This window comes from Crassostrea angulata, chromosome 6 (genome assembly GCF_025612915.1).
Source record: "Crassostrea angulata isolate pt1a10 chromosome 6, ASM2561291v2, whole genome shotgun sequence".
Lineage (NCBI taxonomy): Eukaryota > Metazoa > Mollusca > Bivalvia > Ostreida > Ostreidae > Magallana > Magallana angulata.
The window spans coordinates 42,583,349-42,602,412 of record NC_069116.1 but is presented as its reverse complement, the minus strand read 5'-3'; the positions used below and the strand labels follow the sequence as shown (position 1 = coordinate 42,602,412).

The window sequence follows — 19,064 nt, the reverse complement described above, 5'->3', positions numbered from 1 at the left end:
GTTGGTTCGCTTTCTCTTAACAATAATTATGAAATAGGAGTAAAACTTGTCAATATGTCAGACATTCTGTCATTGCCTCCAGAACTTCTCAGTCGGATTCTGGATTATGTCTAGGACAGCGATTGACCAAGCGTTTGTTTATCGTGTAAAACACTGAGAGATTTGGTTTACGTTGACAGTGTATGGCATAGGAAATGTAAACAAGGTACTTTTTTTTCTTCTTAAAATATATGGCCGACTAAACGGATTAAAATTTAATCATCATATAATTCAAGTCAAATTAAAGGGTGATAATTTCCATCTTGTTGATTTTTACTGGCCAAATAACCGTATTTCAAATCAAAATACATATTAAATCATTGATTTTATTTAAAGCTCTTCAGCCGTTGGAAGCAAGAATGATTTTTATCATGATTTTAAAAGATAAAATTAAATCGAATAAATAATATTTTGTAGAATATAACTTCAAATCGTTAAAAGTTAGGAATTTAAACCGTACTTTAAACCGTACTTTAAGCAGCGGGTTATTTTTTTTTTTATATTTTTTGATGGCTACCTTCATAACCTGCATTATTCATCAAAGAAAATGGGTTTTTTTTTCATTATATTTACATCTTTCTTTTAAGAAATTAATAAATTGATTGTAGATATGTAGTTAAATTCACTGTTAATGTACATCAGTACGTTAAATAAAAGAAACAACCGAATCGTCTCCTATGGAAATTTGAGTCTGACATCATCATGATTATTTCATGCAGTCCGTGATTTTTCTTAGGTCGCTGTAGGCTTCGACCAAGCGATAAACGGGGCGTGTAGATTTCAGTCCTGGCAATTTCAGTCGCTGTAGGTTTTGTAAGAAAAAAGGGAATCATAATCGCTAAATGTAAATATATGGCTATTAATATTATATGAATGATTCACCCTGTGACATTTTATTGGTATTGTTGAATTTCATATAAGTGGATGTAACATAAAATTGATTTTATCCCTACACAATACGAGATTAGTATGTTTTTATGTTTAACTTCTATTCCTTAGATTAGATTATAATATGTTTTACGGTTCTACCGTTCTGGTGAGCGCAGCAAGAATTACACATACTGTACCCTGCATCATTGTCAACTTATAGTTTTATTTAGGTATCAACGAACGTCAACGAATTTTTGAGAGAGTATTGCTCTACAATAAGTATTCCAAAGGTACTAATTTTAATGTTATGATACATACAGCGCAACCCCCTACCCAGAGAGAGAGAGAGAGAGAGAGAGAGAGAGAGAGAGAGAGAGAGAGAGAGAGAGAGAGAGAGAGAGAGCCCGGTACCTGTTTGTAAGTGTAATTTCCCACTTTTAAATTTAATGGTCTGACTATATGCAATATCTACATAATTTTTTTACCTGTTTATTTTTTCATTTTATTCCTTTTTATTTAGTTCAAAATGGACTATTGTTTATTTCCTCCCTACTCATATACTTAAATACCTGCCTACTGTACATGCATGCACAATTAGTTTAAAAATGGATCAATATGGCAGTAAAGTATGGCTCTTGCTAGTATATATATAAAAATCTCTATAATATGTAAACGGTGTGACCGTTGGACCGAGCGCAGATTTAACACAGTGCAGTTTGATTTTTGTATAATAAAATCTATTTAAAACGCACAAAGTAGGATCCGCCAGTATGGTTGCATACTCAAATCATTCGTCAAAGTTAGACTAAACGTCGCGTGCTCAGTCTACATTATGACGTCATATTTCAGACGTAAAACGTTCGTTTTGTCTTCGGAAATAGCCGAAGAGAGTTACGTGATTCCGAATTTTTTTTTTATTCTTTCATTGTTTATCAATTTAATTCATATGAATGTCATTGTAATAAAATTGAATACTTTATTCAGAATCTAAAAGATCAGTTCCTTGACGTTAATGTTTTTATTTTCCATCTGATAAATGATAAGACATACATAGAACAAGTCGTGTTTCTTGATTGAAGCACTATTGAAACTTATCTGGTTTCCTTTTTAATTTCTTTTAATTCAAATTACCTTCTATTGAAACACTGGAACTTATTTAATCGAGTTTAGGGGCAATAAACATCGATAAGTACCAGTCAATCAATGATCGAACTAACTTTTTAAAAACAAAATGGCTGCCAATATGGCGGCGCCCAGGGCTGGAAGAAATTTTTTTTGGCCTTAGTACCCCTGATTCAACTTTCATTTTTTACTGATTTTCTTATATATACGTGTTACCATTAATCCTCGCTTCGCGAGGCGGGCTTCGCCCGCCTCTTGCTGCGCTCGGTATTAAAAAAAGATTAAAAACAAATCATATGTCAATGAGGCAAGTATCGCAGACTATACTGAAATAGCAAGTACACTCATTAAAGATGTTTGATCCACCTCTAAATCTATCGAGGGAAATATAGCGCGAGTGCACTGTGACGTCATCCATGACTTTGTTCGTCTTTGTTTACGTTTCTCGACTCAATTCGAAGGTATGGAAGCATGTAACAAATCTTCTGAGTCTCGCCAAAGCATATGCGGTACTCAAAACGTGTCTTCAAACTTTAAGTCACCGTAAATTACGAGTTAAAAGTCGGCCATTTTTGGCATAGCACCACGGGTGAAAACATTAGAGAGCATTATGGGACGTAGGCAAAAAATTTTGTTTGATGAACTGTAGGTTTAGCTCGTTCTTTTTCCCGCGCACACTGGTTCTTAGAGCTCGCTTCGCTAGCCGGCGCTGCGCGCCGGCGAGCTGCGCTCGCTATAAATAGTGCCCTGTTTATTTTATAATGCAAGTTAAAGAAACTTTACTGCTTTTATACAAGAATGACGTGAATTCTATGGCGAACCGTACGCGGATTATTTACGCGCATGTTACAATTCCTTTTATTATACTTTCATGTTAAATACTGAAATTTGATTGGTTTAGACGCAGTTGATAATCCGTTCTATTACCCTCAGCGTTAGCAACACACTTAGCAACGGGTAACACAACGAATTGTTACATGCGCGGAAATCATGCGCGTACGGTTCGCCTTAGAATTCATGTTATTTCTATATAAAAGTAGTAAAATATTCTCTAAAATTAAGACATTCCGCTTCGCGTCAGTTGACAATGGTTTCCCCGGGGTGTCCATTTCAACTGTTACCCTCCCAAACAGGCACTATTTATATAGTGTTACCCGTTGTTAAGTGCGTTGCTAACGCTGGAGGTAATAGTACGGATTATCAACTGCATCTAAACCAGTCAGATTTCAGTATCTAACATGAAAGAATAATAATGTTTATTACTGTCTTGAACCAAACTTCGAATAAGATTTGGAGGGGCTTAAATCAATATCTACACCCTCAAAGTATGATTCCCTCTATTTCACGCTTACGGAAATCAACAGCAATTCACAGCTCTAAAGAAATTCACTAGACTAAAATCTACACGAAACGTCTCCAACCAGTTTACTGATCGGTCGAAACTTTCAGCAATCTTAAAAAATCATTCACCTCACGAAATAATCGTGATGGTGTCAGACTCAAAAACACATGGAAGACAATTTAGCTTTTTTTTCAAACGTACTAATGTACGTTAACAATGATTTGGTAGCATTTACTTACTTATAACGGTTAACTTATTTAATTGTTTATAAAAGAAAGGTGTAAAATTTATATAAATAATAAAATGATTTCATTGATGATTTATGCTAGCTTTGACGGTGGCAATCATTGCAGGAAAAATTACGTAACGCGCTTACTCAGGTAATGTCACTATTTTTTTTTCATTGTCGCTACCTTTAATTTATATCACACATGAATCAGAAAGAAAGCATTTTACTGTTTGAATAGTTAGTGTGGTGAGAAGTGATTTATAAGGTTAGATTTATAGCTTGAACTAAGCTTACTTCAGGGGGAACATTCAGAGGAGGAAGAGGAGTTGTAAGGTATAGAAGCAGACTAATTTTTTATGACATAGTAGAGTTATAATTTGCTGTAATTGGGAATTTAACATAGTAACTTGTATTTAACTTTTGATATTGGAATTATTTCTTTAGAGCCAATCATTCATTTTTATTTTGGATTTAAACTTTTGTGACTTTCATCGTTTGAATTATATTCACTTTCATTTTGGATTTGATAAGCATTTGACCTTTATTTGGGGTTTATTACAAAGAGGAAATTATCATAAAAGCTACCAATATATGAATAGTATGAAAAATTTATAAGAAAACGCTGTGTGTGTGTATATATATATATATATATATATATATATATATATATATATATATATATATATATATATATATAATAAAGGTGTGATACAAATTTTAAATAACACACGTATTATTAAAGGGAAAAAGGGATTAACAAGAGGTGTCTATCGTCTCCTAATAAGGCTTACCGACGAAAATGACAACCATTCTGTCATTGCCTCCAGAACTTCTCACTCGGATTCTGGACTATGTCTATGACAGCGAATTACCAAGCGTTTGTTTATCGTGTAAAACACTGAGAGATGTGGTTTATAATCACAGTATATGGCAGAAGAAATGTAAACAAGGTATATCTTCTTTTTTCTTGAAAAAAAAAAACCGCGGACAATAATCAGCGACTAATTCAAGCCAAATTTAAGAGTGATGACATTTACTTGTTATCGGTCAAACACTCTAAATGAATTGTTTTTTCAATGAAAGTACATAATCTTTTTTTTTATCAATTACTAAGATACACAGATTTGCTTTCATCAGGAATGATTTGATTTTGATTTTTGCAGAATATAACTTCAAATCCATTGAGGGTTGGAATGTGAATTACTGTATTTTGTATAACAAAGGTATTTCTACAATAGCAAACTTTATTTATTTATATTAGATTCAATTCTTTTATGTTTTAAAAGAGAAAAATCATAGAAGACTCTATTCTTTTTATTGAATCCAGTTTTACGGCGGTACGGTGAATTAGTGGGCTTCTGGAGGAGAGATTCCCAATATTATGGAGGTTTACTGCAAATCAAGGTAAAAAATTTGTATGTTTTAGTCATTAATGTAATAAAAGAAAAATCCAGATTTTACATGCAGTGAAAAATTCTCCTTAATCTTCATACAGAGTTCGAAGTATTAATATAATCTTCAGATAAATGGTCATGTTGATAGAATTGTATTATGTAGATTATTCGTTTCTGAAGCCTTCTTAAATAAAGTGAGTGCACGAGAACGCAGGAATCATCGACAGATATGAATTGGAGTTAAAATGTGTACAACATCGAAGCGCTACAGACTCGAACATAAATTAATGGTTCAAAATTTACAAGGCATTATCTTGAGAGTTAAAATGGGTAATCAAAAAATGGTTACGTACATTTCAAATGCGTATCTAATTCAATGCAGTTATGAATTTGAAATATCGGTATGAGAATATTGACATATTTGTGAAAATTTTATTTCTTTTGATTATGCAAACCCCGCTTGCGCCCCAATGATACGTCATTTGAATTTATTGGACTCTACATTAGAAAATCGATTCGTAGTGCTATCACTGACAAAGAACTGAAAATGTAAATATTTGTGTGTATATATATATATATATATATATATATATATATATATATATATATATATATATATATATATATATATATATATATATATATATATATATATATATATACTTATGTTGAACCTCATATACCAGTGAACTGGTCTTGGACGAAAAAAAAATTGAATTGTAAATCATGGATTTATGCGTAACCGCATCTCTTACAAAACGCAAAAGCAAACATGTTTTTCAAAAAAAAAAAAAAAAAAAAAAAAGAAAGAAAGAAAGACGCAAATGGAGAAAAAACACAGGCAGAATTTGACCCAAAGCATTCCCAAGTCTTCATCCACTGACCCAGCCCGAAACCAGTGGATCCTGTGTGCCTTTATAGTGGATAGTAAAAAGTACATGTAGTATGAAAGGGTCTTCCACACTCTAGGGATAAGTTTCGCAAACAAGCTTATTTCTATATTCCTTAAGGAAGGAGTCTCGTTACCAAACATACTTCCTATAATAAGAAATTCATGAAATTTTGACATAGTAAAACAGATCATATAAACAAATGATTCTATCAGTTTAATCAAGTTTGACCTCCGTGTTTTTGCTTAAAGGTCAGGTCAAGGCCACTACCTTTTTCCTCAAAGGATGATAAACATAAATGTAGTTCTTTGCAGTGATGTAGGCACCTGTTTAAGATATGAAGTTTCTATTCTTGAATGAAATCGTAGAATATCAGAATGTCTATCAGCTTATTCTGCTAAATTGGAATAAATATTAAAACTAAAATTAATATGACTTATCCCCCATTTCCTCTAGTTTTTTAAATTTTGAAGATATTTTGATAATTTTTCATGCTCCCAATATTAATATATTTCTGATTATTACGTATCATGAAGACTTTATATAAAGATATAAATTGACAGAAAAGCTAATATATTGACGATTTAATAAGAGAGAGAAACTGATTTTAGTGATTTTTCCCCACACAAATCAATATATAGAATGGGTTTTAAAATGTTTATAAAAATGTATTTTGATCTTATTTTAAAATCAAATTCTGAAACCCAAGTATCAGAGCATTAGTTCACATTAGTTAAAAAATCCAACATTAATGTTATTGTTTGAAAAATGGTAAAACAGACTCATTAATCTACAGCATTTCTGAATTCCGAAACATGTGATATTTTCCTAGAAAAATTATAGTCCTTGCTAGATTCTAAACGTTCATTTCTATTTCTATGCGAAGTTGTATGATAGTAAAAAAGAAAGAAAAATATACTATTTTAATTTTCATTTATCTTGATTTAATGAACAATTAATCAAATTTACGTTGGACAAGTCGAAAACCAGAAAAGACTCATTCCTAAATGATGTGGAATTCTAGGGTGCGTTCCACTTGTAAATGGCAGAATAAAGGGCCAATTTTGGAGAATAAATGATCATTCAAAAATTCATCGCAAGGTATAAAACAAATGATCATTCAAAAATTAATGGCTAGGTATAAAACAAATGATCATTCAAAAATTCATCGCTAGGCATAAAAACAAAAGTCCAAAAGTATCTGCTGTATTCAGACTCGGGACCTACGAAGATATAAGGTGGAATAACACACCTAGAAAATGTCACTTAAATTAACAGTATATTATTTGATTATAAGAGATGTAATGATAAATAAAGTGTCAACATATGTCAAATAACCGAAAATGTGCAAAAAATGAATGTCTAAAATGAAATTCAGTGAGTAACAACAAAGGCTTCAGAAGATTCGATCTCGGAATGTACGGATCATAGCCCTGTAAGATATGTGTGTGTGTGAGAAAGAAGGAGAGAGAGAATCATTTCTCGCATTATCACCGGTGTGAAATCGGTTTGTCCAGTGTGAGACAGCAGTGTGAGATTTTTCTGTCTTACACTGTGTAATACTACGCCGCTTTAAAACGTAAACAAACGTTTTCTGCTGTATGGAAATGCAAAATCATTGATTGAGATTATTCATTAAGAAATTGTTTTGCTTAGTTAATTACAATTTATTATATTTTTAATATGTAAACGGTGTGACCGTTGGACCGAGCGCAGATTTAACACAGTGCAGTTTGATTTTTAGTAGTAGGAAAATGTCCAGGCTGAAAACCATGTATAATATTGATAGAAATCTTTTACCCAATTATGTAATGGACATTTTCCCAAATAAACGTGTTAATGCATCCAATTATTTTACAAGAAATGCACAAAATTATAGTATACCAAAATGTCGCTTACAATTGTATAAATCTTCATTTGTTCCCACTGTTGTTAATGAATGGAATGCGCTTTCAAAGGATGTCCGTGAAAGTGACCCCATTTGCATTTTTCAAAGAAAAAATACATGTTTCTATCATAAATCAGAATGATATTACCTGTCGAACAAAGCCTGATTTTTTTACTTATGGTGACAGATTTTTTAATATTATTCATACTAGACTTCGTCATAATTGTGTACTAAATAGTGATCTTTTTCGTTGTAATATTATTAATAGTCCACTCTGTTCGTGTGGCAAGCTCGAAGACACTTATCATTATTTTTTCACTTGTAATAAATATAAAGAGGCCAGAAATGTTATGCTTAATGAAATTTTCAATATTGTAAATTTAAATATATTTTTAATACTCATGTCCTACTTTGGGGCGACAACGCAATCAGTGTCAGCGAAAACAAACATATATTTTCTCTAGTTTATCGTTATATCAAAGGTACAAAAAGATTTAGTTGATGTTTGTACACCATTGAAAATTTATATCTAACATTCAGATGATCTGTTGACCTTACATGTTGTGTATACATTATTACTTGTATTGGGAGAGGGCGATCTAAGTTTTTGAACTTGTGTCCAATCCCTGTTGTAATTTTTGTACAATGAAAATATGTTCAAATCAGTTTGATTTTTGTAGAACAAAATTTATTTGAAACGCACACAGTAGGATCCGCCTCAGGCGCCTGGTTGCCTACACATATCATTAGCCAAAGTTTAACTAAACTTCGCGTGCTCAGTCTACATTATGACGTCATATTTCAGACGTAAAACGTTCAAGTTTTGTCTTCGGAAATAGCCGAAGAGAGTAACGTTATTCCGAACTTTTTTAAAATTTCTTCTTTCATTGTTTATCAATTTAATTCAAATAAATAACGCGGTAATAAAATCGAATACTTTATTCAGTATCTAAAAGTTCAGTTCTTGATGGTAATGTTTTTATTTTCCATCTGATAATTTGATAAGATATACATAGAACTAGTCGTGTTTCTTGATTGAAGCACCTTTGAAGCTTATCTGGTGTCCTCTTTTATTTCTTTTAATTCAAATTACCTTCTATTGAAACACTGGAACTTATTTAATCGAGTTTAGGGGCAATAAACATCGATAAGTACCAGTCAATCAATGATCGAACTAACTTTTAAAAAACAAAATGGCTGCCAATATGGCGGCGCCCAGGGCTGGAAGAAAATTTTTTTGGCCTTAGTACCCCTGATTCAACTTTCATTTTTCACTGATTTTCTTATATATACGTGTTACCATTATTCCTCGCTTCGCGAGGCGGGCTTCGCCCGCCTCTCGCTGCGCTCGGTATTAATAAAACTGTCGGGTATTCTTATTTTGACATGCACTATTTGAAGCTCGCGGAAGGATAAACCGAAAGTGATCTTTTGAACGTGTCAGACATGGTTTTTTAATGTAAAATAATGCGAGAAATATAATCATTCATTATATACCCGTGTGAGATAGTGAAATTCCACCTTTGGGCCAAGATTCACGGATTAGGACTCGGCAAAGCCTCGTCCTAAACCGTGAATCTTGTCCCCTCGGTGGAATTTCACTATCCCACACTCGTAATAATGATCAAGATTCTATTAATCTTACTATCTCAAATGAATGCAGTCCTAAAGATCCTGTATTACAGTTTGACAAAGGATGCATCAAAGGACTGGAAGTACTGCCTCCAGCTGGTTCAAGTGTAGATAGACCACTACGGATGACGGAGATTTTTACTATTTCAATGACGTCATCAGAAACTGTACAGATTGTTTCTGTACATAATTTTCCAAAGGAGGAGGACGGGGAAGAAAAAGATGTACAACGGCCATGTTTACTTCATGTGGAGGAAAACGAAAGGGTAAATCCGCCATTATTTATCAGAGTTTTTCACTGTATCAATGAGAAATAGTATTTTACCTCGGAATTTTATAAGCATACATGTACTTTTCATTTGTTTGTATCAACTTTTATATCACCAACAAATATTGTGTTACCTAGGAATTATGTAAACTTACAAATGCATTTTTATAAACTTAACCAGAAACTGTTTGTAATGTTTTTTTTTATATTAAATATTAGATGAGTGACAGTTTTAAAACTAGTTATAAAATCATATTGTATATATTTATAAGCCGTTATTTTTATGATCTGCAGAATAAAAGAATTCTAGAATATAAAGTTACAGACAAAAAATATATCCTTCAGAAAGAGGTAAGAAAACGTATTTTGATATTGTTTTATATTGTTTTTACCAATAATACTAAATGTATTTCTTATATTTATACATTCTTTGTCATATATTTCACAGCTAACAAACATGTTTGTCAGACAGACATACTAGTACTTGTAAGCCCCCCCCCCCCCCCAAAAAAAAAACCCCAAAACAAAACAAAAACAATAACTTTTGATTTACCAAGTGATATGAAATATTATTGGGTTGAATTTCTGTCAATTTACCTGGCATAATAATTCATCCCCATCACCAACCATCATCATTTTATCACACTGGAAACAACGCGTTTGCATTTACTTTTTTCTACGAAGAAAAAAAAATTATGAACCAAATCTCCTTTTAGTTTACTACAAAATTACAATGATATATATTGTATGTATCCAACTGTATGTACGCCATCCTAATTATTATTATTTATTTAGGATCTGAACAACCACCCAGTGTTAAAGAGATGGCTTGACGAGGATTTTCTCGAGAGAGGTGTGGACTATTTGTCTTCAAGGTGATTAAATTTCACTTCAGAGAATTGAAAGGTTTAATAAGATTTAGATGAATAATTCAAAACATACATATTTTAACACAATAAAATCAATATTTATTAAAGAGGTAAGTTTTTAATGTGATTTGTAAAAGAAAATAATGTACACTATTGATCTCTTTCCTTCACCTCCATCATTTATGTTTCAGACATGAATATCGGTGGTCTCCCCTGGAGCTATCAAGTAACAGTGTATCTAATGTTCCTATCCAACCAGGACTGTTCAAAGGTGCATGCTGTCTTAGGGGTATCGAGATACTGAGTCTGTACTACACTGAGGATTTGAGGATGCTCATGGTCACAAATATCACGGTTAGGGATAACAGTTTTACCCACTTAAAGCTGACATGAATTCACAAAGGTATTTGGTCGCCATATAAAAGGGGATGTGCGACCATCTTGTACATCTGAGGATAAGAATGTAACCATTTCTTGAACTAACTTGTTTCTGGCGGAAACTGGCCAAAAATGTTGCCAACAGATATAAAAGCAATAAATATGAAGTCCTATATGTCATTTTGTTTGAAAAGTATGCATACAAGAACATGAAAATGCCTTTTTAATAACTCATAACAGCTGTCCACCTGCGCAGCTACAGATTTATTTTGAAGATTTAAATATCTAAACTAGATACGATCTCGTTACGAGTAACGAGTAGGTCTTCCGTTCAATTTTTAAACGATACGATTTAAATATCAATGAAATTTCAGAATTCTCCCTCAAACACTCCCATTCCGATAATGTATACGATTGTCAATATCCTTTAAAATACTTAACAAAGTGTTTTGCATTTTCAAATATTGCATATTAAAGATTTAATAGTTTAGTCCCCTAAAGTCCCTCATCATGTCATCAATTGGTTTGGAAATGAGTTTTAGAAACTTATATTGTTAACATCAACAACTTTGTTTCTGTAATGCATTACAAAATCTTGATCGTTTTTAAGGTATCTGAAAAAGACTTTACGAGTGTCTTGGCCCCTAATGTAAGGGGCCAGCCCCTTTTTCTTAAGTTCTTTTGAAAGGCCTTACAAATACTAACATTTTTTGTTCTTACACCTATTTAAAATTGTTTATTATTTTTGATATAAAAATGATTGAATATTTTAGGGGCCAGCCCTCTAGCTCCTTAATGGCGACAGAAATTTGTGTTTTGATTGATGGAATTGATTAGAATCATCAATGCAAGCATTTTCTCTTCTACAATGCTTCACAAAATATGTATCCTTCTTTAGATATATTGCGTTAAAGTTTTAGAACTTTGGCCCCTTAAAATCCCTAATTACGTAATAAATGGGCGTGGCAGTGATTTTTTCCTGAAAGTTATTGTTACGGTCAACAACTTTGCTTCTATAATGCATTACAAAATCTTTATCGTTTTTAAGTTATTTGTAATAGAGTTTACGAGTGTCTTGGCCCCTTATTTAAGGGGCCAGCCCCTTTTTCTTGAATTCAATCAAAAGGTCTCACAAATACTCACATTTTTTGTTCTTACACCTATTTAAAATTGTTGATCAATTTTGAGATACAAATGATTGAATATTTTAGGGGCCAGCCCTCTAGATCCTTAATGGGGACAAAAATTTGTGTTTTGATTAATAGAATCAATTAGAATCATCAATGCAAGCATTTTCTCTTCTTCAATGCTTAACAAAATATGTTTCCTTCTTTAGATATATTGCGTTGAAGTTTTAGATCTTTGGCCCCTAAAAATCCCTAATTACGTAACAAATGGGCGTGGCAATGATTTTTCCTGATAGATATTGTTACGATCAACAACTTTGCTTCTATAATGCATTACAAAATCTTTATCGTTTTTAAGTTATTTGTAATATAGTTTACGAGTGTCTTGGCCCCTAAATAAAGGGGCCAGCCCCTAATTCTTGATTTTGTTGGAAAGAACTTTTGATTATCTACCAATTTTGTTATATATGTTTTAACAAAATATTAACTCATAAAAAGATACAGATCAAAACGTGTGAAAATTTTGATTCGAAATTCATACCCAATTTTCGAGCCTAGGCGAGCTCAAAGAAATGGCGCCACTGGCGCCAAAAAAGTACATTCTGCACACCTTCAAACTATGGTCTACCTATCCTGAAAATTTCATATTTATATCTCTGATAGTCTCTGAGTTTATGTCTGCACAAAGTTGGTCGTAAAAACTTACAAAATCGGCCGTAAATCGGAACCGGAAGTGACGATTTCAAAATTTCAAAAAACTTCTAGAATTATGACCACTGGCAATCATCTGTGAAAAAATGGTTGAAATCGGCCGAATAGTTTTCGAGATATCGCGTGCACAAAATTTGTGGAAAAAAATAATAATAACTAGATACGACCTCGTTACGAGTAACGAGTAGGTCTTTCGTCCGATTTTTTTTTTTTATTTTAAATGATACCACGAAATATCGATACAATTTCAAAATTAACACCCCCCCCCCAAATTTATTACGCCAAACATGGGCCTGACGATGACCTTTTCAAACCGATAATGTAGCGTTTAACAACTTTGATTCTTTAATGCATTACAAAATATTTATCGTTTTCAAGTTATTATTAATAGACTTTACGAGTCTTTTGGTCCCTAATTAAAAGGGGCCAGGCCCTTTTTCTTGATTTTATTGGAAAGAACTTTTTATTTTCTACCACTTTTGTTATATATTATTTAACAAAATATCAACTGATAAAAAGATACAGATCAAAACGTATGAAAATTTTGAATGAAAATTAGTACCCAATTTTCGTGCCTAGGCGAGCTCAAAGAAATGGCGCCACTGGCGTAAAACAATACAATAGTGCACAACTTCAAACTATAGACTACCTATCCTGAAAATTTCGTATTCATATCTCTAATAGTTTCTGAGATCAGCTCTGCACAAAATAGGTCGTAAAAAAATAGAAAATCCGCCTTAACTCGGTACCGGAAGTGACGATTTCAAAATTTCAAAAAACGTCTAGAATTATGACCTCTGGCAATCATCTGTGAAAGAATGGTCAAAATCGGCCGAATAGTTTCTGAGAAATCGCGTGCACAAAATTTGTGGAAAAAAATAATAAGAAGAAACAGTACGAAAACAATAAGGTCTTCCGTTGGAAACGGAAGACCTTAATAATAATAAGAAACAGTACGAAAACAATAAGGTCTTCCGTTGGAAACGGAAGACCTTAATAAATATGAAGGGGGTTCATTGGTGTCCTCTCTACAACTATTTGTTAAGAACAGTGTCTAAGCTTGCTCATTTAAGTTGTAACTTTGCCTCAAAATAGGGTATCCTATTTTTATCAGTCGGCATATATCTTTAGAACAAGAAAAGTCCAGTCTATAATTAGAACTCCTGTGTCTATGGAGACACATTGACGTAACATTTTCATAGAAAAGAAATAACAATCCGTTTTGAATTTGATATACATCTCTATACCTGTCCCATGTTTAATTTATGGGGATATTTTAGTTCTATAAGTATAAATTGAAGTAAATTCTTTTTAGAAGTGGGATAGTGGTCCAAAAAAGTGATTGTCTTAAATTAAAAAAGTATTCATCATATTTCATTGAAAATATATCTGCAATGTACCTCCATAGACACAGACAAATATATCTTGTGGTTTTTGGTGCCCATTTTAAGAATAGGGTACCTTACTTTGAGACAAAGTAACAACTTAAATAAGCAAGATTAGACATTTTTCCAATTATGTTGCACAGACATCTGAATTCATAAACTACACAATAAAGTAATATGTTTGAAGAAAGTCAAAAAAAGCTAAAATCAATAATTAATATAAAACATAGGTAATCAAAGATTACAGAGCCCACCAAGATGTGGTATCACCTTTTTGAAATCCCCTTTATCATATCAAAATATAAAATCATAAAAAATAAAATCATAGTTGATGATCTTTATCAACAGATGGTATATTAATGTATATTTACATTTCCATTGTTCTTTCCCACTGTAAGCCCATACGGAGGAGCTGCAATTATTTCTCTATAATCGCAATTGCTCTGTCAGTATACTATGACGTCATAAAGGTGTAACGTTATATATTTAAGAAATAAACAACGTTATTTAGTGAACATGGCGTTATGAATAGCAATTGCTCTGTTGGCATATTCCATGATGCGCGCTAGCGCATCATGGAAAATATGCCAGCAGAGCAGTTGCTATTCATAACGCCATGTTCACTAAATAATCGTTGTTTATTACTTATATTTGCATTTTACCATTTGACACAATGCCATACAATATATAAATAGTGCCTGTTTGGGAGGGTAACAGTTGAAATTGCACCCCATTGTCAACCGACGCTTTGCGTCGGTTGACAATGGTTTTCTCGGGATGTCAATTTCAACTGTTATCATCCCAAACAGGCACTATTTATTTTCTTATACTGAATGTCTTCATTTTCAAGAAAATTTTACTGCTTTTATATAGGAATAACGTGAATTCTACAGCGAACCGTACGCGCATAATTTTAGCGCATGTAACAATTTTTAATGTTACACGTTGCTAAGTGCGTTTCTAACGCTGAGGGTAATAGAAAAGATAATGAACTGCGTCTTAACGAATCAGATTTCAGTATTTAACATGAAAGTATAACAATATCATATGTTACAATATCCTATGATATTATGTGTAAATTTCATTGAAGAAATAAACAACGTTATTTAGTGAACATGGCGTTATGAATAGCAATTGCTCTGTTGGCATATTCCATGATGCGCGCTAGCGCATCATGGAAAATATGCCAGCAGAGCAGTTGCTATTCATAACGCCATGTTCACTAAATAATCGTTGTTTATTAAGAAATAAACAACGTTATTTAGTGAACATGGCGTTATGAATAGCAATTGCTCTGTTCGCATATTCCATGATGCGCGCTAGCGCATCATGGAAAATATGCCAGCAGAGCAGTTGCTATTCATAACGCCATGTTCACTAAATAATCGTTGTTTATTACTTATATTTGCATTTTACCACTCGCAAATACCCTGTATTAGCCTAGACCTTGACATTTAGCTATTACATTAAACGTAAACATTCAGACTGCATGTAATGTATCTTTTTAATTCACATAGATTTGTTAACAGAATCAATGATATGTTACAACAGTAATTCCTTTAAAATGTTATCAAAAACATGTTTTAATATTAAATACGTCAATTTCAATGGAGTTGCAGAAAAACACACGATGTATCGTATAGTGGTTTAACTCTATAACGTCATGGAAAAGTATTATAACGTTAAACTTTTATGACGTCATAGTATACAGAGAGAGCAATTGCGATTATAGAGAAATAATTGCAGCTCCTCCGTATGGGCTTACAGTGGGAAAGAACAATGGAAATGCAAATATTTACTTATATTTGCATTTTACCACTCGCAAATACCATGTATTAGCCTAGACCTTGACATTTAGCTATTACATCAAAAGTAAACATTCAGACTGTAATGTATCTTTTTAATTCACATAGATTTGTTAACAGAATCAATGATATGTTATAAAAGTAATTCCTTTAAAATGTTATCAAAAACATGTTTCAATCTTACATGTAAATACGTCAATTTTAATGGAGTTGGAGAAAAACACATGATGTATCGTATAGTGGTTTAAATCTATAACGTCATGGAAAAGTATATATAACGTTACACCTTTATGACGTCATAGTATACTGACAGAGCAATTGCGATTATAGAGAAATAATTGCAGCTCCTCCGTATGGGCTTACAGTGGGAAAGAACAATGAAATGCAAATATACTAGTGTATTGTTTATTACAATATCACTACTCTATATTTAAATCCATCAAGTATGTTTCCCCTCTCTTTCTTACGAAAAGTGAATGACATTCATAATTCTGTAGAAACTAACTTGACTGAAAGATACACGCCCCTTTTATCGATTGGTTAAAACCTTCAGCAACCTAAGAAAAATCACGGACTGCACGAAATAATTATATTGATGCCAGATTTAAAATCTTATAGAACACAATTTGCCTGTTCTTTTTCCCAACGAACTGAAGTATATAAAAGATAATATAATTCATTTTTCATACTTTTTACGATCATTTAATTAATTTGCTTAAAGAAAGATGTAAATATAAACAATAATTTGTTTGGTGAATCATGCGGATTATGGAGATAGTGATTATTGCAGAATAAATAACTTAACCCGCGTTATTTTTGTTGCTATGAATCACCAAAGAATGAATTTTATTGTTGAAATAATATAATATTGTATCATCTAATAAAAAACAATATGATATTTTGTCATGTGATGTAAGATAATATGATTCAATATGCAGTCAAACACGCTTATATCGAAGTGCCAGGGGCGGACGATTTTGCTTCGTTATAAGCGTACTTCGTTACATCTGTCAAATTTACAACATGTAATAAAGTCATAGAGAATGAAAATGACTTCACTATGGGCGTGTTCGCTATATCTGTGTTGTACTGTAATGTTGTATCATATGAAACACAATTTGATATTGTATCATGCATAGGCGTTGGAAGGGGGGGGGGGGGGGGGGGCTTATACACTTTTTTTGCAAAGTTAGACCTAACCATTAGGCACATAGCATCATAGAGGGTTTACCACTTTTTCTCGCAGGAAATGTAATTGTTCCTAAATTGACCTTGAAAGATTGAGAAGTTGGAGTAATCGGTAAACAATACACTAGTATATTTGCATTTCCATTGTTCTTTCCCACTGTAAGCCCATACGGAGAAGCTGCAATTATTTTCTCCAATATTCAAACCTGCATTAACATCCCCCAGCATCCGAAACCTATGGCATAGCTTCAACATCCAAGTATGTGTAATGCGTCAGTATCATTAGACGCATATCGATGCAGGTTTGGTGATGAAATGACCAGTAGTAACTTAGTTATATGGCCATCAGAGAGTACCTGCTCCAAAAACTTTAACCACCTTCAAAAAGAAATCCAAGGTATCTGCACATTATTTGCACAGATAACGCAAAGCTAACGCGCGTTATTCATTTTGTCTGCTCACCTGACGGCAGTTATTAACACGACCACTTCAAAAATAAATTATTCAATGCTATATTTTTCATTTACAAATTATAGCTTTCACTTCGTTTATACTAATAAAAAAGTCGGGAAATTTTAAATAAATTTCTTTTCATATACCTAGTCATGCTGATAAAATTTGGGTCTGGTTTTCAACATTTCAAAGATGCCGTAAAAACGGCATACATGTATATACCTTGAAAGACCTTGCATTCACATGTACGAAACAAATAAAATAAAATTAAAAAGTCAATCTTTCTACATCTCGTAAAAGGAAACATTGTTTTTAGTCAGTCAGTATTGACCTTAAGTATGTAAATAAAATGGGGACTCCACATTTGGTCAGCTGAAAGATATGAATCAGATGTCGATTCAGCAAAGGTTCAAGGTCATTGATATGGGTCAAATGTTTTCGTTTTTGGGGGGGAGAAGAGGTTTTCAATTATGCAAAACGTTATATCGTATTATATTGGATATGGTAATTAAAATCGAATTTACTATCAATATGTAAACGAGTCCATTTCATGATTACTACAGGGTGTACAACATACCCCTGCCAGGAAATTTATTATACACGGTATTCTGGGCCGCCCAAGGGTGTTGACAGTTGAGCAGCAGGAAAGTGAGGATATCCTGTCGGCGGCCCATAGACATAACGAGAACGAGCATCCGGATCGACCCGCGGCCCAACAACCCTTTCGGATTCCGAAAGATTGCTTCCACCAAGACATTCCGGACATTCCGAAATTCTGTACTTTCAGGTAGATGTATACAATCAATCGAAAGGGGAAAACATCATAACGTTAAAATATTTAATATTACCAAGAGCCAATGAAAACATAACAAGGTGATGTTCAATTTATTTTGTGTGCATTACAGATGTACCGCAGTGGCATGTTTTCCAAGTTTTGACAAGTTTACCAATACTTTCGACTCGCATGAATGTGTCGCCCATTTTGTTGTATTTGATGAGAGGAAATTCGGATTGTGTTTGAGATCCTCGGAGTTGTTCATTCTCTACATCAGAGTGGACGACAATGAATTGAAAGACTAACCTTTTGATTGACTGAAGTGAATTTTCAATTGAGAACTTTATACATTTGAGATATCTACAAATAGTACCCATAGAGTATTCACTATAACTCTGCATTATTTTTACATACTTCATCTTTATTGAGGTCAGAGTAACCTGATTTATTTATTGTATGTGGCACGACTAACCTACCAGATGCAAAAAAAAAATGAATGTCATATTCGGAATAGAAAAAAAATACGAAAAAGTTTACATGTATATGTAGTAATTTGGATAAATTAGTTTTTTTATGTAATTTAAACAAAAGTACTGTAAAATAAAAAATAAAAAATCTTTTACCCCTCATATTATACAAATTGAAAGTCATTACGATTTTTTTGAAAGTCAAATATACATTATTCGACTTGAAAAGGTA

General features: G+C 32.8%; 1 protein-coding gene across 1 annotated transcript; it reads left to right on the top strand.

The window, feature by feature from the left end:
• The first annotated feature begins 3,876 nt into the window (after positions 1-3,876).
• On the top strand, positions 3,877-18,982 carry LOC128188431 (F-box only protein 31-like). Its single transcript, XM_052859480.1, has 10 exons — positions 3,877-3,935; positions 4,345-4,552; positions 4,766-4,825; positions 4,930-5,006; positions 9,460-9,672; positions 9,969-10,025; positions 10,470-10,549; positions 10,735-10,897; positions 18,154-18,377; positions 18,496-18,982. The coding sequence occupies exons 2-10, from the start codon at positions 4,402-4,404 to the stop codon at positions 18,668-18,670; spliced, it is 1,200 nt and encodes a 399-aa protein (XP_052715440.1). The 5' UTR covers positions 3,877-3,935; positions 4,345-4,401; the 3' UTR covers positions 18,671-18,982.
• Positions 18,983-19,064: the final 82 nt, after the last annotated feature.

Coding starts and splice junctions, on each gene's coding strand:
- LOC128188431 (XM_052859480.1), top strand. CDS start 4,402: ATGACAACCATTCTGTCATTGCCTCCAGAACTTCTCACTCGGATTCTG. Junction 10,550..10,734: donor GTGGACTATTTGTCTTCAAG/GTGATTAAATTT, acceptor TTTATGTTTCAG/ACATGAATATCGGTGGTCTC. Junction 18,378..18,495: donor CCGAAATTCTGTACTTTCAG/GTAGATGTATAC, acceptor TGTGCATTACAG/ATGTACCGCAGTGGCATGTT.